Source organism: Aotus nancymaae, unplaced genomic scaffold (genome assembly GCF_030222135.1).
Source record: "Aotus nancymaae isolate 86718 unplaced genomic scaffold, 86718_ANA_hifiasm-v0.15.2.pri h1tg000057l, whole genome shotgun sequence".
Lineage (NCBI taxonomy): Eukaryota > Metazoa > Chordata > Mammalia > Primates > Aotidae > Aotus > Aotus nancymaae.
The window spans coordinates 31521087-31545565 of NW_026988471.1; the positions used below are offsets into that span (position 1 = coordinate 31521087).

A 24479-nucleotide genomic window follows, 5' to 3' on the forward strand; every position below is an offset into this window, starting at 1 on the left:
ACTTTTACAAGAGGAGATAGAAAGATATCATTAAGAAGCTGGATCCCAGCGCCAGCACTTTGGGAGGCTTAGATGGGAGGATCACTTGAGGTCTTGATTTCAAGACCAGCCTGGGCAACATAGAGACCCTATTTCTACAAAAAATAAAAATAAATTAGTCAGCATTATGGGCTGCTCAGGAGGCTGAGGTGGGAGGATCGCTTGAGACTAGGATTTTGAAGTTACAGTGAGCTATGATTTTACCACTGTACTCAGCCTGAGCAACAGAGTGAGACCCAATCTGAATATGTAAAAACAAAAACAAAGAAAAAAGAAAGCTGGAAAGACTGATCATTTGTCTTATATTTATCTAATTTATAACTTATTCATGATTATAAGAAATTTATGATTAATATTGATAGGTGAGGTCTGGCCTCGTCACAAAATCATTAAACGATGCATTCACTTAACAGATTTTTTTTTAATGTTTATGGGCACATAACTAGAGAATTGGTTTTCTGGCTCATACCTGTAATCCCAGCACTTTGGGAAGGCAAGGAGGGCGGATCACCTGAGGTCAGGAGTTTGAGACCAGCCTGGCCAACATGGTGAAACCCCATTTCTACAAAAATACAAAAATTAGCCGGGCATGATGGCTTGCACCTATAGTCCTAGCTACTTGGGAGGCTGAGGCAGGAGAATCGCTTGAAGCTGGGAGGTGGAGGTTGCAGTGACCCAAGATCGTGCCTTTACATTCCATCCTGGGCGACAGAGCAAGACTCTGTCTCAAAAAAAAAAAAAAATTGTTCTTCTAAGGGGCTGACATATAAATGGGGGAAACAATAACCAGGCAGTTTTAACAACATAGTATCTGACACATTAGAAGAGGTCAAGACACTACAGGAAAACTAATCCAGGTTTGGAGACCTAAAGGATACATAGGAGTTAACCAAATGAAGAGGGGCAAGGGATTGGTGTCCCAGGGGTATGGAAACAATGTTAGTAGTGAAAGAAAGCATTGCATACTCAGGGGACTTCAAGAAGTTTGGTGTATCTGGGTATAGTGTAGCTGGAAGGTGGTGGTGGGAGATGAGGATGGAGAGAAAATCATGGACTAGAAGATAAAGAGGAACATATCACAGAGTTACTGACCTTTAAAAGTGATGTTGAGCCACTGAACAGTTGTCAGCAACTCTCTTCAGGTTTGCATTATAGAAAGATGGTCTTTCAGGTTTGCATTATAGGAAGATGGTCTTCCAGGTATAGTTGAATGGTTGGAGTGAAAGTTGAAACAAGACTGAACTATAATGGAAGAGATTTTCATCTGTTTCATCTCAACAGATGTCTTCTCCCTGTCCTACTGTTTTGGGAGACTGAGATTTCGGTACTCACCAGCACTCTTGCTCTCATATTATGGACTTAATAGAAAGTTAATTCCTAGGTAGAAATATATTCCATGCTCCAGATATTTGACTTAAAAAGCAATCATGTAACTCATACTTTAAGTCACTTACAAATTGCATTATTCTGTGCGTTCATATTGGCAACTGCAGATCTCTCTATAGGGATCTCCTTCAGTAGAGTACAAGAGCTGTAGCATAAATGCATCTGGAAACATGGCTTCCTATGTTCTCGTATACGACATCTACAATGCTAGGCAAAATTTTTCCAAAACTAATCCTACTACCTGGTGTTTTGACTGACTCATGTAGAAAGCTATGATCCGTCAATTGATGGATGCTAAGTCGTTAAGTCAAAAAGAATCTTAAATCTTTTGTATTAAGGCCCTGGAATGACAGGGTTAGACTACATAAATGTTCATGTGTTCCTGTTCCTCTCCTGTTTGCTTAAAGCTGACGCCCAGCTAAAGTTGCAGACATGGAACACTTATATGACAGTAAGTTTTAAGTCCTATTGTCTGTATTATTTTGGGATGTACCTAAATCTAAAAGACAACTCATATGATAATGAGATTTTATTAATTTTATTAAATAAGTCAAACAGTTTTCATTATTGAAAACTGAAGGAAATTTTCTTGGTAGAAATTCTTTGTCAAACTGCAGAACCTTGGCATTTGTAAGGAAGAACATTTAGATGTTATACCACTTACGCTACTGTTTACTTAAAATTTCCTTTATCTTTTTTTTTCTACTTAGAATTTTTCTTTAGATCAACTTAAAACAAACTTTTCTCAGGCTTTAAGAGGAAATTTTACCACCATAGCAGATGAACCATTATCATTTGCCATAAATAGAAGATAGTTTAAACATGAATGAACCATTTACCTTGAATAAAAGTGTTTACTTATTAATACTTAAAATATATTAGACCATGTGTGCTAAGAGACACAGGAATAATCATTCTCATTTTGTTTGTAAAATAAAACACTAGAAAAATAAAATGCATGTCTGTCAAAGCAGGATTGTTTAACCATACCATAGAATATTCATACATGTAAAATTGTACAACAGCGGAAAATAAAAGTGATCTACAGTTTATTTTATGGTTTTTCTGAGATTGAGTCTTGCTCCGTCACCCAGGCTGGAGTGCAGTGGCGCAAACTTGCCACATTGCAACCTCCACCTCCCAGGTTCAAGCAATTCTCCTGCCTCAGCCTCCCCAGTAGCTGGGATTAAAGGTGCTTGCTACCACACTTGGCTAATTTTTGTATTTTTAGTTGAGAGGGCATTTCACCATGTTGGCCAAGCTGGTCTCGAACTCCTGAACTCAAGTGGTCCGCCCACCTCTGCCTCCCGAATTGTTGGGATTATTCCAGGCGTGAGCCACCATGCCAAGTCTGATGTATATTTAGATGTTAAAACAGCCAGTTTGTGGACATACCATTGAATTTTGAAAAGGAAGCTGGGCTCAATATGGTGGCTCATGTGCATAATATCAGCACTTTAGGAGGCCAAGGATGATTGCTTGAACCAGGAGTTCAAGACCAGCGTGGGCAACATGGTAAAACCCTGATATATTAGTTGGGTTGCCTTGTACACTGTCATCCTTTTAGGTGGTCTACTGGGGAGTAGAGTGGGTAGAATCAATATTGCAGGCACATCACTGAATTTTCTGTTCATCCAAAGGCTTTGGTAAGAACAGTTGCTTATCCAGGCATGTTGGCTCATGCCTGTAATCCCAGCACTTTGAGAGGCCAAGGCAGGTGAATCACCTGAGATCAAGAGTTCAAGACCAGCCTGGTCAACATAGTGAAACCCCGTCTCTAGTAAAAATACAAAAAAATTAGCCATGTGTTGTGGCATGCACCTGTAATCCCAGGAGGCTGAGGCAGGAGAATTGCTTGAACCCAGGAGCTGGAGGTTGCAGTGAGCCAAGATCCCACCAGTGCACTCTAGTCTGGGGGATAGAGCAAGACTCTGTCTCGAACACAATGACTGCTTAAAGAAGGAACTCGGATTAACAACATGGGATTTTCTTTTTTGTCCTGTAGTTCTCTTATTATAGAGTTTTCACTATTATATATAGTAATATATCAGGTACATCATTATATGTAATGTTTATATCTATCAATGTATGTACATACGTATATCTGGAAGGTGGCTTCTGAATTTTTATTTTTGAAATAGTAGACTTTAAGCCATGTTTTAAATTGTCCTCAATTATACCTTAATACTAAGTAATTAATCTCTTACAGTTTGGTTAGTGATAATTACAGTACTCTAATGGGATTGATAATTTAGTGTAAAGCAGCATAGTGCTTTACGCTAAAGGAATGAATGTACTTTTAGTTAATTTCATCTTTTCTGACTTATCTGTTAAAGTAACCTGTTGACACTGCAAGGTGACAGCTAGGGGTGTTTTATTGTGATTTAGTGTGTCTTTTAAAAGTTGACAAAAAAAAGTTCCTGCTTGAACCAGGACCTGGGAGGCAGAGGTTGCCCTGAGCCAAGATCGTGCCACTGCACTCCAGCCTGGGCTATAGAGCGAGACTCCATCTCAAAAAATAAAAAATAAATAAATAAATAAGTTGACAATTTCTTAGGCAGTTGTTGGGCATTTACTGTACAGATTGCTTTAAGAGCTTCATAAAAACAATGTTTTAATATTTTTTTGGTTCAGGGTTCTGTTTTTCTACAATTTACTAAATCTTTCCTAATACTCCCTTTCAAGATTCACAATTTGTAATAACTGCATGGTATTAAGTATGAAAGTTAACATAGACAAACTGTTTAATATTGATGTTGACTGGTTTACTAATAACCAGAATTTGAATTAAGACAATTTTTGGGAAAACATTCCTTCTGCAGGAACAAAAGATTAGGGAAGTATGTTATTTCCAAATAGAGAATTTTACATTCAACACTTTACATTTTTTGACTAAAAGACAAGGTTAGAGATCAATATTCTCAGGATTTTTCCCTTTTTTTAAGGAAAAAATATGTGACATTTCATACATTTTTTAAATAGCATTTTGAATATCTACCTTACCTATGCCTATAATGCTAAAAAGTAATTCTCCCCCTTTCCCCCCGAGATGGAGTCTCGCTCTCTTGCCCAGGCTTATGTGCAATGGCACAGTCTCAGCTCACTTCAACCTTTGCGTCCTGGGTTCAGGCAATGCTCCTGCCTCAGCTTCCCAAGTAGCTGGGACCACAAGCATGTGTTACCACGCCCGGCTAATTTTATTGTGTTTTTAGGAGAGATGGGGCTTCGACTTGTTGGCCAGGCTGTTCATGAACTCCTGACCTCGAGTGATCCACCCGTCTTGGCCTCCCAATGTGCTGGGATTACAGGCATGAGCCACCGTGCCCAAACTGTAATTTTTTACTTAGACCATTTTTCTACCATCATCTATCACTTTTTTTTTCTTTTTTTGTTTCTTTTCATCATCTATCACTTAAAACCTGAAGAATAGGCCAGGTGCAGTGGCTGAGGTTAGTAGTACGAGACTAGCCTGGCCAACATGGTAAAACCCTATCTCTACTAAAAATACAGAAATTAGCTAGGTGTGATGGTGGGTGCCTATAATCCCAGCTACTTGGGGAGACCGAGGCAGAAGAATCGCTTGAACCCGGAAGGCAGAGATTGTAGTGAGCCAAGATAGCATCACTGCACTCCAGCGTGGGTTACAGAGTGAGACTGTCTCAAAAAAAATTTTTTTTTTTTTTTGTGAATGGGCACAGTAGTGCACACATGTATGCCCAGCACTTTGGGAAGCCGAGGCAGGCAGATCACCTGAGGTCGGGAGTTCGAGACCAGCCTGACTAACATGAAGAACCCTGTCTCTACTAAAAATATAAAATTAGCCGGGTGTGGTGGCACATGCCTGTAATCCCAGCTACCCAGGAGGTTGAGGCAGGAGAATCGCTTGAACCCGGAAGGTGGAGGTTGTGGTGAGCCAAGATTGCTCCACCGCACTCCAGCCTGGGCAATAAGAGTGATTTTTTTTTTAAACCTAAAGTGGAGCATATTAGGTATTACATATTTTTCTTGTTCAATTAAAATTATTTTTAATAATAGTTTGAATGAAAATGGTTGATTAAAGCCTAACTATTGATTCTATTAAATTTAATTGCCTGGATAATGTTAAGTAGTTCTTTATTTACTTGATTTCAGAGAAATTGTTTAAGAACCTTACCTCTACTTCCCTACTACCATGTTAGGCAGAACAAAAAAAATCTGGTGTCCACCCATCAAGGACTTGCATTCTAAGTGAGATTCATTGTCTGGGCTAATGTTAGAAAACTCCTATTACCATAAACGTTTAATTTTTTAGATGCCCTTAGACTGGCAATATTCAATCACTTTGTGATTGAGACCCCTTTCTTTCTGGCAGAAAAAATGTACCAGATTCTCATTAATTTTATCCCTAAAGCTTTAGTTTATGGCTTACTTCTTTAGCTTTATAATTTAGTCATTTTTGTGTGTACTATTTTTGAGGTTTAGGCCTATAAATGGTGGGAGGAAATAGTTTCCTAATGACAAAGACAGAAAAGGAGACTTAAAGGAGCAGACAAAGGATATATATCGGTGCCAAAGACAACCTATGATAAAATGTTTATTGATGCACAGACTCAAAGCCTAAATCCATACCAGTTGTGAGGGCTCAAAATATGGTGAAAATCAGTTTTCAGAATGTTCTGATTGACAACTTAGGCGAATAGAAAACAAGATTACTTCCTGCGTTCCTTTTTTATACCAATTAAATTTTGATTAGTACAGTATTTCTTTTCCAGCTTCTTTGCTTTTATTGATTTCTTATTTCTTGAAAATAAGCCTATCTGCCTTAAATCGAGCATACATTGTAATAAATATATAGTTGCATATAGTTATATAAAAATATAAGGAGGTAATAGTACAGCCCTCACTTTTATTTAGGAGTTATAGTTTCTGAATTGCTTTGGTGTATATTGATTTTTCGGCTCTATGTAATAGACAGGAAAGCATGTACTATCCTTATTTGACAGAGAATGAATCTGTTGCTTAGAATGTAAGGTTAGAAACTTAGCAATAGGTAATAAAGCTGAGATTTAGCTTCTAAGCCTCCTGATACTGTTGACATTCATCATGGAAAACAGTACTGATGAAGAAAGATAGGTTGATTGAGCCATAGTCTAGTTACTTCTATTATTATATACCACTACTGCCTACTACCCAAATAGTTCATTGATCATTAGGATTCACGCTTGTTTGTATAATGACTAAACTTGAGCCTTAGTTGGTTGTTGGAAAACACTGATTAAATGCCAAAATAAAACTTACTCTGTTACTTAAGTGATTCAAAAAAAAAAAAAAAAAGACTTTAAAAAAATCATAAATTGACAGTATTTCAACCTCAGAAACATATTAGTATTAAAATGATCATGTTATTCTTTATCAAATTGCATTATATAAGCTTTATATTTCAGAACAGTTTCCACTGTATTATCTCAGACAAAATCTCAAGCAGCATTTTTTTTTTTTTTTTTTCTTTGAGACAGGATTGCACTCTGTCACCTAGGCTAAGTGGCACTATCTAGGCTTACTGCAACATACACCTTCCAGGCTCAAGCAATCCTCCCGCCTTGGCCCCCTCAAAGAGCTGGGACTACAGGCGTGCACCACCACACCCGGCTAAGTTTTTTATTTATGGTAGAGATGGAATTTCACCTTGCTGCCCAGGCTCTTCTTGAACTCCTGAGCCTCAAGTGATCCACCTGCCTCAGCCTCCCAAAGTACCTGGATTACAGGTGTGAGCCACCACACCTGGCTAAAATCTCATCCAGTCTCAATTGCTGAATTTGAAGTCTATTGCTAAGTAAAATTTATTTCATATCAAGTCTTTCTGGGCACATTACAATTAGTAACTTGTCCATATTATCTATGGATTTTAGAGTTCAGGTAGTTCAGATTCCACCTTTTTATAAATGACAAAACGAAGTTCAGACAGTTATTTGTTCTAGGTTCTGTGATGGTTAGTGACTGATAAAAACTCTTATCTCCTAATGTCTCAATCAAATACATTTATCTGTAAATTAAACTTAACTCCCAAATAATAATTAGGTTTGTGCATAAATGATTAATTAAAAATCAGAATGTGGACTTGCTTCTGAGCTGGCTCTGATATTTAGGATATTTAAAAATTATTTTTAAATGATGGCAATGAAGTAATTTTTTTGTTTGTTTTTCGAGATGGAGTCTCACTCTGTCGCCCAGGCTGGAGTGCAGTGGCACGATCTTGGCTCACTGCAACCTCCGCCTCCCAAGTTCAAGTGATTCTCCTTCCTCAGCCTCCTGAGTAGCTGGGATTACAGGCAGGCACCACCATGCCTGGCTAATTTTTGTATTTTTAGTAGAGATGGGGTTTCTTCATGTTGGTCAGGCTGGTCTCGAACTCCTGACCTCGTGATCTGCCTGCCTCAGCCTCCCAAAATTCTGGGATTACAGGCATGAGCCACCTCTCCCAGCCAGTAAAATATTTTTTATTGAAAAAAAATCTGCATTCAGGCTAGGTGTAGTGGTTCATGTTTGTAATCCCAGCGGAGGTTGCAGTGAACTGAAAGTGTACCACTGCACTCTAGCCTGGGCCAAAGAGCAAGACTCTGTCTCAAAAAAAGAAAAAAAAATAGAATAATGTGGATTTTACAGAATTTTTCTGCTGTTTTCCTTTTACTCATGTTTATACTCCCCTCAAGAGTGTGTAACATCCTATGATAGGATATTAAAAGGCAGCATATTTCACTAAGTATCCATAGTATTCTAGTTATGCCTAATTACTGTATTACCAAAGTAAACTGAGTTTCATTGTGTTTGGTTGTCTATCTAGTATGAGCAGGTAGCAACTTTATAATCACTTACATGAAGAGTACATCAGCTTTATCCATCTGATGTTTTTCTTGCTCTCTTAATTGAATAAGAATTAATAAGGCCAAGGCGGATGGATCACCTGAGGTCAGGAGTTCAAGACCAGCGTGGCCAACATAGACAATGTGTTGGTGATAAAATTATGTTGTCAAAAGAAGCCCATTTCTCCTACACACAAACACAGTATTGTTTTCCATTTCCTGCATTTTATTACTGCTTTAATGTACTCTACATTTCTAATATCTTTAGCTCCTTTGTCAAGAAGAGATGATTAAAAGGTTCATGAAGCGGTACTTTTATATTTTAAAATTAAAATATAGCCATAGTAGTTTTACTTCTGAATAAATGTCATACTTCATAGCTTCCTTCAAGCAGGAACAAAGGCAATTTTTTAATACCTGGTCTTCTGTGCAGACATTTTCTGCTGTACTCCAATAAGCAAATATTCGTATTTATTATAGTTGGTATTTGATACTTACATCAAAAATTTGAGAGAGAAACTTATTGTGAATCAAAAAGTCTTATTTACTATCAGGACATGACACAAATGACTCTGTTCAGTGTAAGGTGTTCTGAACGTTTGACTTCTCTTTGAACAGTATTGAAGCAAGCATCTTTTATTGCTCTTTTTCTTAGCTATCTCCAAGTTTCTTCCTAATGGAAAGTTGTTCATCATACTTTTAAACAACTGAAGTCACTTGTAGAAGTACCCCACTTCCTTTTTATATACCTAAGCAATGAGATATTACTTGACTTACATCTTACAAGGCCTATTTTCTACCAGATTCTCTTATTTTAACCCCTATAAGATGGATCTTCCAGGGCTTTAGTTAAGAAAGAATTTCTGTTCCAGCCTTCCTACTTTGATTTCTGTTGAAAAAACACTTCCTAGGTTCTCTTTTACCTCTGCTTCTCATACCTACAAAATGAAAAAGCTCTGATTTCTTAGCCAGATAGCATTTGTTATCCCCATATATTTCTTTAAAAGTTTCTGTTTTTTTGTTGTCATAAACAAGTTCAGTTGTTCATCAGTCTTTTACAGACAGATAGGCAAACATTTATTGTAATAGCTTTTCTTTGACTGGCTCAGTTGGGTTGTCCCTTGGTAAACTGCTGAAGCATATTAGCATGCAGTAACTCCTGTATGTCTGGTGATGTGTAATTTGGCCTGAAAATTAGTATATTTGTGCCTAATATAGAAATCAAGGTTTTATTTTTAAAAGCTTCTTGTAACTGTTTTAAGTATTCCCTTCTCTCATGCTCACTTATGCTTACCAAGACAAGGAATATTTTTCTTTCAACATTCATTTAAATCATTAAAAATTTAACTGGTACTTACACTTAGAGATTAAATAAAAACAAAAGGTAATCATAGGGTTAAAAACTAAGCTTTAAATTAATCACAGAAAACATTTATTGTGTGGAGATCTTTGCCCATTTACCAGTGCATTTCAAGAATTATTTTTATGCATCCTGGAGATATTAGAAGCAGTTTTCCATAGTATATTTTTATTTAATCTTTCAGTTTACCTCTAATCTAAACTATAATTACTGTGACAAAACTTTAGAACTGAGGAGCACAATGTGATCAGTGTTTTTTGGTAAATGTAGAAGTTTCAATTCTTTTACAGTTTTAGAATCTTCTTCTGCAGTGCTAATTCTTGGTAGTTCTGAATCTGCACATTTCAGCATGTACTCTCCAGATAACGTCTTCAAATGGCTCTCATTCTTAAAATGTTTATTTCAAATTTGCGGTACTTTTAGCCTAGATTAGGAGTGCAGAGGGTTAAAGGGGTCTTGTTTTATCAAGGAAATAGCTATATTAAGCTGTTTTCAGTTTATGGATTATGAAAGAACATAATTCTCACATGATGTATTTAGTCTTGCTAATATTCAACTTTATTTGGGTGGTAGATACTGGTAGAGACAGTTCAATATAACTGAATGTTGAGGTATGGGTTTGTTTTTTTCTTTTGTTTTCAGGAGAAAGAGTTGCCCATTTTGCTCACATCCTACTTCAGATTGTGTCACAGAGCCAAAATTTGCTTAACTAATTAGTTGTTTAGTTGGAATTCACAGCATAGTGGAAAATGTTTGCAGATAATTCTATGCAATAGTGGAAACTTCAGTTGCTTCCTCGTATTTCTTCAGGGCAGTGATCACAACCAGATTCAACGTATGCACAAAGCAGCGGATACCATGGTAGCGGCCGTCGCTGATTGCTTTTACCATGTTGGATCCATTGTCAGTCTCAAAGACCTACTTCCAGCTAGGTGCCTTGAACTCAAATAGCTTTTCACACAGACTTCAGGATGTGAGCTAAGGTATGGCCTTTTTTCATGAGCTGGGCCTACATATGGGTTGACAGTAACCTGCAACTTTTATAGAAAAGAGACTACTGGCTATAGTTAATGTCAGACAATGACGAGTTAGAATCATTGATAGGCAGGTAGTGTGTGTTCTTCATATATTCAAAGTATTCTCACCTTTTAGAGATTATCCCTTTTTTCCTGTATGGTTTTGTCAAAGAGACTATTCAAGTAAAAATTTCTCATTCAATGGTGGTGCAAAGGCCTAATATATATCTGCTTTATGATTCAACCATTGTCTTTGATATGAAGTATGTATCATTTCTTTTACACATTTGGTGTAAAGAAGTTTTTAAAACTTCTGAGGATTCTTGCACAGTTATTTTTCTTTTACTTTTCCTTAACTACAGTAAAAAATAAAATAAAATTTATCATCCTAACCATGTGCACTATTTTAATAATCTCCTACTAATCTTTTTAAAAGTGGAATTAGGAAATTGGCACTCATGAATAGAGCTTGAGATTTAGAGTCAGTAGTTTTCCAAGGGTAACCTACACACAGGGGTGGTAAATACAATAAAGACCTAAATTGGATGAATGCAGTTCTAGAGATTCTTGTTTCTTCAAGGAGAAAAGAACCTTTCCGGAAAAACGAGCTTCACTTTCATATCTTCCTTCTCTACAAGATATGTTTCTTTAAGTGAAATCTTTATTGAGAGTACAGTGGATTAACTCATTGATTATAGGCTTAGGAAACTATATTTTATGGCTATAATCAGAACTGTTTTCTGAAACAACTTACTGTTGTTTTCTTATTATAATTCAGTGGCCCTGTTACTTAATAATGTTTTCAAGACCTGGTAATAGAAAGAGAATCATTTACAACTGGGGAGGAAGAGTCCTTGTAAATTCAAAGAGAATACTGTTAAGCAGCTTATGCACTTCTCTTCATTCTCAGTGTTTGACACTGATTGTTAATAGCTATTGACAAATGCAGAAGTTGGTAATCTGTTTGGGTTACTCTCCCAGAATCATATCTTTATTAAAAAATGTCTCCCTATTAAACTACAGTCTCACTTTTATTTCATAGCTATAAAAAACAGTGTAGTAGTTGACTCTAGCAGTAAAATTCTCTGATATTTCAGTCTTCAGACATACACTATACTCTCCTTATATATGCAAAAACATGTATTCAGATACACATACACAGACGACAGTTGACAATTAAATGGTACACAGTATAACACCTGCCAAGTCATTTCCTGAGTGGTAAAGGAAAGAGGCCACGTGTTCTCTGTGACTGCTTACTGCTCAGGGAAGATAAGAAGAGAGCATAGGAGAAAAGGCAGTCATTCAGTGACATATACCTCTTCAGTTAAGTCAGGTCACATAAGTTTTTATTTTCCAGGTAAACATATCTGTAGAAACTAGTTTTTGTTTACAGACTGTAGGAACTAAATTCAGAACACATGCATGTTACCATTTTCATTATTCTTCCTACCCACTTGAGTGGCTTGTTAGTTTACTGCTTATCTACCTTGAGTTAAGCATTGAATTGCTTCTGAGCAGATTTTTGTTTTTGTGATAAGGAAAGGTTCATTTGTATGTAGATGACATAGTCTTATTTGTTAAGGATTCTTCTACTGTCTGTTACTCTTTTTATAGTTCTCTAAGGCTCCATGACCACTTTGTAGGTAGTATTTTAATATAATGACCAACTCCCTTTTTTGGTAGGTATACAACTAAAAAAATAAGTGATGTATAGTTTAGATCTTACCTTAGCATAAATATTCTAAACGCTTTTATTTATATGTGATTTCAGTTTGTTTCAAATGATCTATTTAAGGAATTATAAAGATGTAGATTTTAAAAATTTTAAGCAGTAAAGATGTTTATTTGAATAATGTGCTGAGAGTTGGTGAAGAGAAAAGGAAATGATGTTTAGTTGTGTTTTCAGTGACTCTTGTATTAAACTAGTACATTTATCTAGAAAATTTAAATAAAAATTTAATGTCCTATACACTGAAACCTTGCTGTAATATATCCTATTGTGATAACAATGTGAAATGAAATTGGGTACCTTTTAGATCCTGATGGGTAATAAAAGAATAATATCTTTAAAATGAATATGCCCTAAAACTTAGTGTTTAATTAAAACATCCAATGTATAGAAACACATTGAATACAAACACCCTGTAATGAACCTACATTTTACTCTAAAATATTATTTTTTTTCTTGGAAATTTAATTCTGAGTGAAATACAAATAGTATTAAAATTTAAAAGCTGCTTGTGGTCCTTTGATTCTCAAATCTTTTAGGTATAGAAGTGATATCTCTCTCTCTTGAGTATTTATAATTAGGTGTGTTTTCAAAAGTGGGTCTCTAAGGACATCAGGTATCTGACTCTTTTACAGTATGACATTTGTATAATGCCTGTCTTTTGTCTGATTTTCTATTAGAAGGGAAAACCTACCCATAACTTTATTAGCCTATGACTTCAAAAGCAAGTTAATATAGATCATGTGTGTGACAAATGAAATGCACACTCTCATTTGTATAGTTTGCCACTATTACTGACTTAGGGAGGTGTTTTAGTCCTAAAATCTTAATTTTCCTTGCATTTCTTTCCATATTAAAAAATTCAGATCTAAAAGGGAAAATGTTAAAACAGGAGTGAAACCAGATGCATCTGATCAAGAACCAGAAGGACTTACTCTTTTGGTACCAGACATCCAAAAGACTGCTGAGATAGTTTATGCAGCCACCACCAGTTTGCGGCAAGCAAATCAAGGTACAAAACTTTTCCTTTTATGCCACTTTTCATTTGATTTAAAGATGTGTTACTTACTGAAAACTACCTCTTTTTGCTTTATGTTAATGATTTTAAAGCAAGTTCATTTACCTAATTTTGTTCTCTGTCAGATTTTGTTCTTTATCTGATTTCAATCATGTATAGTCTAATTTTAAAATATTTCTACTGTATGTGATTGCTAAATTTGGTAGGCTGAGAACATACATCATAAACATTTCTTCCAACTGAAATTCATGAAACTGAAAAAGGCCTTTGTATCAGATAGAAAATAGTACATTAAGACTATGGGTGATAATTTAGTTTAAATTGATATTTCTGGCCAAAACAGTGACTCATGCCTTTAATCCCAGCACTTTGGGAGTACTAAGTGGGTAGATCACTTGAGCTTAGGAGTTCAAGCTCAGCCTGGGCAACATGGTGAAACCCCTCTCTACGAAATATACGAAAAATTAGCTGGGCATAATGGCATGTGCCTGTAGTCCTGGCTACCTGGAAGGCTGTGGTGGGAGAATCACTTGAGCCTGGGAAGTGGAGGCTACAGTGAGCTGTGTGATTGCACCACTGCACTCCAAGCCTGGGAGACAGAGTAAGACTGTCTCAAAATAAATAAATAAATAAATAAATAAATAAATAAATAAATAAATAAATAGATAGATAGATATTTTCCTATGTTAGCAGAAGAAAGTGATCTGAATTATCTATTGTTTCACTTCTGCTTTCTGTAAAGATGATTATATTTTTTGCTTTATTGTTATGTTTATGAAGTAGAAAGTTTTTATTCTCAAAGTGGTTGTAATAAGATAATTGTGAAGAATTTGACAGTGTTTTGGAATTCGAAAGTTGAACTCTAAAATTGAATTGTTTTTGGTTTTTTTTTTACATGTATACTTACGTTGTTTATCTTGAAATATTAAATAACAGAAAAAAAATTAGGTGAATACTCCAAGAAGGCTGCTATGAAACCCAAACCTTTGTCAGTATTAAAGTCACTTGAAGAAAAATATGTGGCTGTTATGAAGAAATTACAGTTTGGTAAGATGAAATTTTTGATTTGCTTGAGAGCTCACTTTTCATTGTTTAAAAGTGCTATTGAAATGTGTTTTAATAAAGATTTTTAAAATTGCTTATAACATGAATTTTCTTTACATATACATATAAAAATATCATCTTTGGCTCTTGAATTTATGTCTATATTTTTAATTCTAAACTGTGACTTCAATAGAAGGCCTGTAGGAGCCTAGAAAAAATAAAATCAAAGTTTAAGTGTCTGCAAAACAGGCAGAAAATGTTTTTTCTTATTTACCTCTCCATTCCTGGCCTGAGGAAGCCAAGACGCGGGACTTTGAACTAAGTCTGTTACTCTTGCCATTTTAGATTTTCTTGTAATTCACCTTTAGAAAATGTAGTTACACATAGTTCAGTTCTAACTTTTCCCATTCTAAAACTCTTGACAAATAAGAATGCTAAAGTAGGATTCAGAAAACAAAATTTTGTCATATTGTCTTTGAAACCTCAGTATAAACTGTTTAGCTTTTGCTCTACTTACCTTTCAGGTTTGCCATAAAGAGCACAAGAGATAATATATATGAAAGTGATTTATACTTTTGTTAGAGTTTTGGTCAGTATCTAATGATATTAAATAATTTATTTAGTTTATATGAATGTAATTAACAATTACTAAGGTGTTTTATGGCTTATTTGGTATTTTATCAAATTGTTCTGTATTGTATATTGCCACATAAATTACCCCATAACAGTTGCTTTAAAAAACTTACCTTTATTATCTCGCTGTTTACATGGGTCAGGAATTCAGAAAAAGCCATAGTGCCTGTTATGACCTTGTCTTAGAAAGTATATGCCATCACTCCCTAAGTCTAGCCCACACTCAAGGAGAGGGGGAGAATGTGAGAGAAGAGTTTCCAGAAATGTGTATGTGTGTTTCTGCTGGACATAAATATTTTATTGGACTTTAGATTTCATTCCACTTCCTGGGTCATCAAAAATAAGTCTGTTAATGGCAGTGTTCTTGTACTTGAAGGCGTTTAGCCACATTTCATATCTACAAATTCTTTAACTAGTTCTTTCAATCCAGAAAGTTTCATTTCATGAATACAAATGTGTTCATGGATCCTTATGTGTGAGATGTGTGGTTTAAAGTTATTACCTGTCAGAAATTCATATGTCCAGAGCCCTTCATTAATGTTAGCTAGCTAGAAGTGTTTTCTCATACTACATAAAATCATAAAATCTCCAAATATGTGACTTTAAATGTAATCAAGTTTGTTACCCATTGGCTTTCAAAATAAGTCTGAAAACGTAATAGTTTTCAGTTGATGCTTTTATAATCAACTGCATTTTCAACCATATGTATCAAACATTTTCTAGTATCATGCCTCTTTTACAACTTGATACTTACTAACTGCCTAATATTCCGTAATATGATGGGCTGTCATTTGTTTAACCAGTAAGTGGAACTTTAGGTTGTTTCTAGTTTTTTTTTTTTTTTTTAAATTGCATTTTAGGTTTTGGGGTACATGTGAAAAACATGCAGGGTTGTTGCATAGGTGCATATGTGTCAGTGTGATTTGCTGCCTTCCTCCCCTTCACCTATATCTGGCATTTCTCCCCATGCTATCTCTCCCCAACTCCCCACCCCCTGCTGTCCCCCCCATTCCCCCCAACAGACCCCAGTGTATAGTGCTCCCCTCCCTGTGTCCATGTGTTCACATTGTTCAACACCCGCCTATGAGTGAGAACATGCGATGTTTGATTTTGTGTTCTTGTGTCAGTTTGCTGAGAATCATGGTTTCCAGGTTCATCCATGTCCCTGCAAAGGACGCGAACTCCTCGTTTTTGATGGCTGCATAATATTCCATGGTGTATATGTGCCACATTTTTCCTGTCCAGTCTATCATCGATGGGCATTTGGGTTGGTTCCAGGTCTTTGCTATTGTAAACTGTGCTGCAATGAACATTCGTGTGCATGTGTCCTTATAGTAGAACGATTTATAATCCTTTGGATATATACCCAGTAATGGGATTGCTGGGTCAAATGGAATTTCTATTTCTAGGTCCTTGAGGAATCGCCACACTGTCTTCCACAATGGTTGAACTAATTTACACTCCCACCAACAGTGTAAAAGTGTTCCTATTTCTCCACATCCTCTGCAGCATCTGTTGTCTCCAGATTTTTTAATGATCGCCATTCTAACTGGTGTGAGATGGTATCTCAATGTAGTTTTGATTTGCATTTCTCTAATGACCAGTGATGATGAGCATTTTTTCATATGCTTGTTGACCTCATGTATATCTTCTTTTGTAAAGTATCTCTTCATATCCTTCGCCCATTTTTGAATGGGTTTGTTTGTTTGTTTCTTGTAAATCTGTTTTAGGTTGTTGTAAATTCTGGATATCAGCCCTTTGTCAGATGGGTAGGCTGCAAAAATTTTTTCCCATTCTGTTGGTTGCCGATTCACTCTATTGACTGTTTCTTTCGTGGTGCAGAAGCTGTGGAGTTTGATTAGGTCCCATTTGTCTATTTTGGCTTTTGTTGCCAATGTTTTTGGTGTTTTGGTCATAAAGTCCTCGCCTACACCTATGTCCTGAATGGTTTTGCCTAGGTTTCCTTCTAGGGTTTTTATGGTGTTAGGTCTTATGTTTAAGTCTTTAAACCATCTGGAGTCAATTTTAGTGTAAGGTGTCAGGAAGGGGTCGAGTTTCTGCTTTGTGCATATGGCTAGCCAGTTTTCCCAACACCACTTATTAAACAGGGAATCCTTTCCCCATTGCTTGTTTTTATCAGGTTTGTCAAAGATCGGATGGTCGTAGATATGTTGTGTTGCCTCCGAAGCCTCTGTTCTGTTCCATTGGTCTATATCTTTTCTTGTTGAGTCTCAGGTTTTGGTATCAGGATGATGTTGGTCTCATAAAAGGATTTGGGAAGGATTCTCTCTTTTTGGATTATTTGGAATAGTTTCAGAAGGAATGGTACCAGTTCCTCTTTGTATGTCTGGTAGAGTTTGGCTGTGAACCCATCTGGACCTGGGCTTTTTTTGGGTGGTAGGCTCTTAATTGCTGCCTCGCCTTCAGACCTTGTTATTGGTCTATTCAGGGTTTTGACTTCTTCCTGGTTTAGGTTTGGGAGGAGGCAACTGTCCAGGAATTTATCCATTTCTTCCAGGTTTTCTAGTTTACGTGCATAGAGTTGTTTGTAATAATCTCTGATGATGGTTTGAATTTCTATGGAATCTGTGGTGATATCCCCTTTATCATTTTTTATTGCTTCTATTTGGTTATTCTCTCTTTTCTTTTTTATTAGTCTGGCTAGTGGTCTGTCTATTTTGTTGATCTTTTCAAAAAACCAGCTCCTGGATTTATTGATTTTTTTGTAGGGTTTTTTGTGTCTCTATCTCCTTCAATTCTGCTTTGATCTTAGTTATTTCTTGTCTTCTGCTAGGTTTTGAGTTTTTTTGATCTTGCTCCTGTAGTTCTATCAATTTTGATGATAGGGTGTCAATTTTAGATCTCTCCTTGCTTCTCATGTGGGCACTTATTGCTATATATTTTCCTCTAGAGACTGCTTTAAATGTGTCCCAGAGATTCTGGTATGTGGTGTCTTCGTTCTCGTTGGTTTCAAAGAACATCTTTATTTCTGCCTTCATTTCATTGTCTATCCAGTCAACATTCAGGAAAAAGTTGTTCATTTTCCATGAAGCTGTGCGGTTCTGGGTTGGTTTCTGAATTCTGAGTTCTAACTTAATTGCACTGTGGTCTGAGAGACTGTTTGTTATGGTTTCCGTTCTTTTGCATTTGCTGAGGAGTGATTTACTTCCAATTATGTGGTCAATTTTAGAGTAGGTGTGATGTGGTGCTGAGAAGAATGTATATTCTGTGGATTTGGGGTGGAGAGTTCTGTAAATGTCTATTAGGTTTGCTTGTTCCAGGTCTGAGTTCAAGTCCTGGATATCCTTGTTAATTTTCTGTCTCTTTGATCTTTCTAATATTGACAATGGGGTGTTGAAGTCTCCCACTATTATTGTGTGGTAGTCTAAGTCTCTTTGTAAGTCTTTAAGAACATGCCTTATGTATCTGGGTGCTCCTGTATTAGTTGCATATATATTTAGGATCGTTAGCTCTTCTTGTTGCATTGATCCTTTTACCATTATGTAATGTCCTTCTTTGTCTCTTTTGATCTTTGTTGCTTTAAAGTCTATTTTATCAGAGATGAGAATTGCAACTGCTGCTTTTTTTTGCTCTCCATTTGCTTGGTAAATCTTCCTCCATCCCTTTATTTTGAGCCTTTGTGTATCCTTGCATGTGAGGTGGGTTTCCTGGATACAGCACACTGATGGGTTTTGGCTTTTTATCCAATTTGCCAGTCTGTGTCTTTTGATTGGGGCATTTAGTCCGTTTACATTTAAGGTTAATATTGTTAAGTGTGAATTCGATCCTGTCATTTTGATGCTAGCTGGCTGTTTTTCCCATTGGTTGCTGCAGATTCTTCATTATGTTGATGCTCTTTACCATTTGGTGTGTTTTCGGAGTGGCTGGTACTGGTTGTTCTTTTCTATGTGTAGTGCCTCCTTCAGGAGCTCTTGTAAAGCTGGTCTGGTGGTGATGAAATCTCTGAGTACTTGCTTGTTCACAAAGGATTTTATTTTTCCTTCACTTATGAAGCTTAGATTGGCTGGATATGAAATTCTGGGTTGAAAGTTCTTTTCTTTAAGGATGTTGAATATCGGCCCCCACTCTCTTCTGGCTTGTAGGGTTTCTGCTGAGAGATCTGCTGTGAGTCTGATGGACTTCCCTTTGTGGGTAACCTGACCTTTCTCTCTGACTGCCCTTAGTATTTTCTCCTTCATTTCAACCCTGGTGAATCTGACGATTACGTGCCTTGGGGTTGCTCTTCTAGAGGAATATCTTTGTGGTGTTCTCTGTATTTCCTGAACTTGAATATTGGCCTGTCTTGCTAGGTTGGGGAAGTTTTCCTGGATAATATCCTGAAGAGTATTTTCCAGCTTGGATGCATTCTCTTCCTCACATTCGGGTACACCTATCAAATGTAGATTAGGTCTTTTCACATAGTCCCATATTTCTTGTTGACTCTGTTCATTCCTTTTTACCCTGTTTTCTCTAATCTTGCCTTCTCGTTTTATTTCATTGGATTGATCTTCGACCTCTGATATCCTTTCTTCTGCTTGGTCAATTCGGCTGTTGAAACTTGTGCATGCTTCATGAAGTTCTCGTGTTGTGTTTTTCAGCTCCATCAATTCACTCATATTCCTCTCTAAGTTGTCCATTCTCATTAGCATTTCGTCAAGTCTTTTTTCAAGGTTCTTAGTTTCTTTGCATTGGGTTAGAATATGTTCTTTTAGCTCACCTAAGTTTCTTATTATCCACTTTCTGAAAGCTGATTCTGTTATTTCATCACACTCATTCTCCGTCCAGTCTTGTTCCCTTGCTGGTGAGGAGTTGTGATCCCTTGTAGGAGGAGAGGTGTTCTGGTTTTGGGTGTTTTCATCCTTTTTGCGCTGGTTTCTTCCCATCTTTGTGGATTTATCCGCCTATTAACTTTGTAGTTGCTGTCTTTCTCATTTTGGTAATTTTAAGTCTGCAGCAGCAGAACTCATAAACCCCCTTTTCTTCCCCCCAGGTGTTCTGTCCCAGGGAGTTAGGGCTTTATGATTTTCCGCTGTGCTGCTGCCGTTTTCCCTGCCCACAAGGTGGCAGCCTAGTCACACTCAGCCTGCAGAGGCTTCGCTGAGCTACTGTGGGCTCTGCCCAGCTTCCGTATGAACTTCCCTGCAGTCCTGTTTATATGAGTGTAGTTAGAACTACTTCCACTATGTTGTCCCACCCCTGTAGTGACGGAGTCTCTGTAGTGGCGGGTTGCCTTGGTTACGGCAGATTGCCCTGGGAACTGCAGGGTGCCTCTGTAATGGAGGATGCCCCTCCTCCACAGAGCTGGACCCTCCCGGGTTCAGTTGTATTTGCCGTGGCGCTTTTTTTGCCCAGGAATCTCCTGGCTTGGCTCCCTGTTTCAGCTCCCCTTGCTGGCTAAGAGGGGACACCTTCTCGTCTGCTCTGCCTCAGGAGCTGCTGCGTCGGCTGAAACCGCGGCTCTGAGATCCGTGACGCTTTTTTTGCCCGGGAATTTCCTGGCCTGGCTCCCCGTTTCAGCTCCCCTTGCTGGCTTAGAGGGGACTCAGTCTCGCTCACCCTGCACAGGGAGCCGCTCGGCCAGGGCGCAGGCCAAGCGGCCGCGCCGGTCAAATCAGCGGCGCTGGCGACCCATGGGGCTCCTCCGCCTGTGAATCTCCTGGTCTGTGGGCAGTAAAAATCTGTCTGGAAATGCGGCGTCCACTCACCCTCTGCGCTTTCTCTCGGACCTGCAATCCCGAGTTCCTCCTAACCGGCCATCTTGGATCTCCCCTGTTTCTAGTTTTTAAATAACATATGCAGCATCTCAATGGCTGTCATTACATGTAAATATTTGTGCATATCCAGGATTAATTCCATAGGACAAATTAAACAGAAGAGGAATTGTTGATTAAAACAGGATGTGCATATTTTAGCCATTGATTGAACCATTTAATACAATTTTGGTGTTAATAGACCCTATTCTCTATATGATATAAAATTTTCCCCCTAGGCATACTAATGGCCCCATTTCTTTCATCTGGTAGATTGTTTTTTTACAAAAGTTAAAGAAAATTTATCCCTGTAGCATGTGAAAGACAGCAGTGTTGGGCAGATGAAATAACTCCATTTGTCATACATTTAATTAATAATAGTTATATGTACCATGCGATAAAAAATAAGCTTTCAACATTGCTTATTAGTTTCCACTTATACATAATTGATAGTCAGTGATTCTGTTAATACTTACAATTAGATTTTACTTTTACATAAATTCTACTTTTGGTGTTCAGTTCTACAAGAAATGAATCAGTTTTTTTCTCTTTAAAAGATTTGTTAAATAAAGATTGTAACACTTCTTTTTATTTTATTTAATTAACTTTTTTTGAGACAGAGTCTTGCTCTGTTACCCAGGTAGAGTGCAGTTGCACAATCTCAGCTCACTGCAACCTCTGCCTCTTGGGTTTAAGAGATTCTCATGCCTCAGCCTCCCGAGTAGCTGGCATTACACGCTTGCACCACCACGCCCAGCTAATTGTGTGTGTGTGTGTATGTGTGTGTTTTGTATTTTTAGTAGAGATAGGGTTTTGCTATATTGGCCAGGCTTGTCTTGAATTCGTGGCCTTGAGTGATCCACCAACCTCAACCTCCCAAAATGATGTGATTACAGACCTGAGCCACTGCGCTTGGTCCAAATAAAGACTGGTTCATGAACCTGTGACATGATTTATAGGTCTTTTCTCTTTTCTAGTTTATAAACTCCTTGAAGGCAGATATAGTTTCTTCTGTATTATTAAACCCCAAGAGCCTATCCCAGTACCTTGCACTTACTATGATCTTGGTAAAATTTACTGAATTAATGCTAATTATAATATAGATCAATATTTTTGCCATATATTCAGAGTTATATAGAACATAAGGTCAACAGTTATTACCTATAATTACAGTTATTACCTATTTGCCCTAAGTGGTGGCTTTAATTTAGTGTTATAATTTATTTAAATATCTTTGCTTTATACATTGGAGGGGATCTGGTTAATCTGAATTGGTGATATAATTGAAATCCACTTTTTTCTTTCTGTTGTGTACCTAACTTATAATTAAAGAATAACATTATGTCATTCCAAATCTGCCTAAATAAATGGTTTAAAATTAGCTCATCAATTATGTCAAAGTACATGGTAGTTGTCTTTCTCCTGAATCAGTTAAACGTTACCTTAGTAATCTTTTATTCTGTTAACATAAATTCCTGAAATAATGTAAAAGTAAATTTTAGCCTGGAATTTCTATTCTTAATTCCAAATTAATACAAGTTTATAAAGACTTACTCTGTTTTTTGCAAATGAAATATACTGAGAATACTTCTTGTAATTTTATATTCTGTGTTATTTTGACAAAATATTACATACTACCATTGTAATAATAGATTATCTACTACTTTGCATTGTTATTTAGCTACTTTATATAATCTACCAGTGTGTCCATACTGTGGGTTAAAAATCATTGCTTGTTTTTCCTTCTAATTCATACTCCATCCATTTGGCAGTGCTAATACACAGCTTTTATATAAGCATTTACAGTTTGCTATTCTTCATAGTTGGAAGTTCTCTCCAGTTGAGTGGGAGAAGGACTAGTGATTATTTGTGATTTTTGTCATTATAACAATTTTTTCCAGTTCTGGGTTTGTTTTCAGTGTTTTATTTTTTCTTCTCCTTTTAGATACATTTGAAATGGTTTCTGAAGATGAAGATGGGAAATTGGGATTTAAAGTAAATTACCACTACATGTCTCAGGTGAAAAATGCTAATGATGCGAACAGTGCTGCCAGAGCCCGCCGCCTTGCCCAGGAAGCTGTGACACTTTCAACCTCACTGCCTCTGTCTTCATCCTCTAGTGTGTTCGTACGCTGTGATGAAGAACGACTTGACATCATGAAGGTAAAAAATAACAGTAATAAAGCACTGTTTCCCTTAGCTCCCTGGCTTATCTAACTACTCAAATATTTATACAAAACTAGAAATACTATAAAAATAAATTATACAAAACGCTAGAAATTTTGTTGACCGTTTTAGACTGCAGTAAACAGAGCCCTTTTCTTTCTTTCTTTCTTTCTTTCTTTCTTTTTTTTTTTTTTTTTTGCGACAGGGTTTCACTTTGTTGCGCAAGTTGATAGTCACGTTGTTGGAAATAGATGATCGGTGCCACAAAGAAAAATCAGCACTGAGACAAAGGATCTTTCAGCAACGCAATTTTTACCTCCTAGGCTGTAGGAAGGGTACTGTCACTAGCCGTCTTTCCGTGAGAGTACCAAAAAACAAAGATAATACACACAGATTTATTCCTTATGCATTTGGGGTCATCCTTGCTGCTGTGGCTGATCTCTGTTAGCTGGAGCCAGACCTCACAATCTAAACTAAAACTTGATTGTCTAACAACTTAAAACTTTTCTAAACAAGTAAAAGCAGTGGAGAGCTGGGACATGCCTGTGAACACATCCAGCACAGATATCTTGGTGAAAGTACAAGGACATAGAATGTACTATGTGCCTGTAAGCACAGCATATCTAACAGCTACATAAAATAGGGCTTAACAAAATTATTAGCACACTTATTCTTTAAAAAGAAAGGAAATGTTAAAAAGGAACTTTTCTACTTCCCACAAACATGATCACAGCTCAGTGCAGCCTCCACAAGGAGCCCTTTTCTAATGTTAGTTAAGAGTGTGTGGATCACACTGCTGTTGAAAATAAAAAATTTAGAAAATATCCAAAGAGCCATCATCCTCGAGCAAAGGCTGTGTGAAGCTGGTTACAGTATCAAAGGATTTAATGCCGATTAGTTAAAAAATGTTACAGGAGGCCAGGCGTGGTGGCTTATGCCTGTAATCCCAGCACTTTGGGAGACCGAGGTGGGCAGATCACAAGGTCAGGAGTTCGAGACCAGCCTGACCAATGTGGTGAAACCCCATCTCTCCTAAAAATACAAAAATTAGCTGGGCATGGTGGCACACACCTACAATTCCAGCTACTCAGGAGGCTGAGGCAGGAGAATCGCTTGAACCCAGGAGGCGGAGGTTGCAGTGTGCTGAAATCCAGCCACTACACTCCAGCCTGGGCTACAGAGCGAAACTCTGTCTTAAAAAAGAAAGTTACAGGATTTCCACTTTGTTGTCCAAGATACTTCTCTCGTGTTTTGTAGTGTCACTTTTCAAAACTTAGTCATATTTTTCTTTTCTAGGAAATTTATGCTTCCTTAAATCCCTAAAATCTATTAGTTATGGATAATGCAATAATATATAATCTGTACTTTTATGTTTAATACATGATAATCTGGCCTTAAATTCCAAGTGTCTGTTGCATCAAGAAAATGTTAAAGGTTTAACCTGGAAAAGAATACTTTTTTTATATTTATGATTTAATTGATAGGTTAAATAATCT

General features: G+C 37.0%; 1 protein-coding gene across 10 annotated transcripts in view; it reads left to right on the forward strand.

Moving 5' to 3' along the window:
* Positions 1-24479, forward strand: part of BIRC6 (baculoviral IAP repeat containing 6) — a 259855-nt gene that overhangs the window by 215202 nt on the left and 20174 nt on the right. For 9 of the 10 annotated variants that reach the window (XM_012475391.2, XM_012475389.3, XM_012475390.3 and 6 more), the window contains 3 exons: positions 13239-13384; positions 14327-14437; positions 22763-22980. In XM_012475391.2, the coding sequence (XP_012330814.2) occupies positions 13239-13384; positions 14327-14437; positions 22763-22980 (475 nt within the window). Of the gene's footprint in view, positions 1-10434; positions 10608-13238; positions 13385-14326; positions 14438-22762; positions 22981-24479 lie in introns of those variants that run through there. The other variant, XR_001111187.2, reaches the window with a different exon arrangement.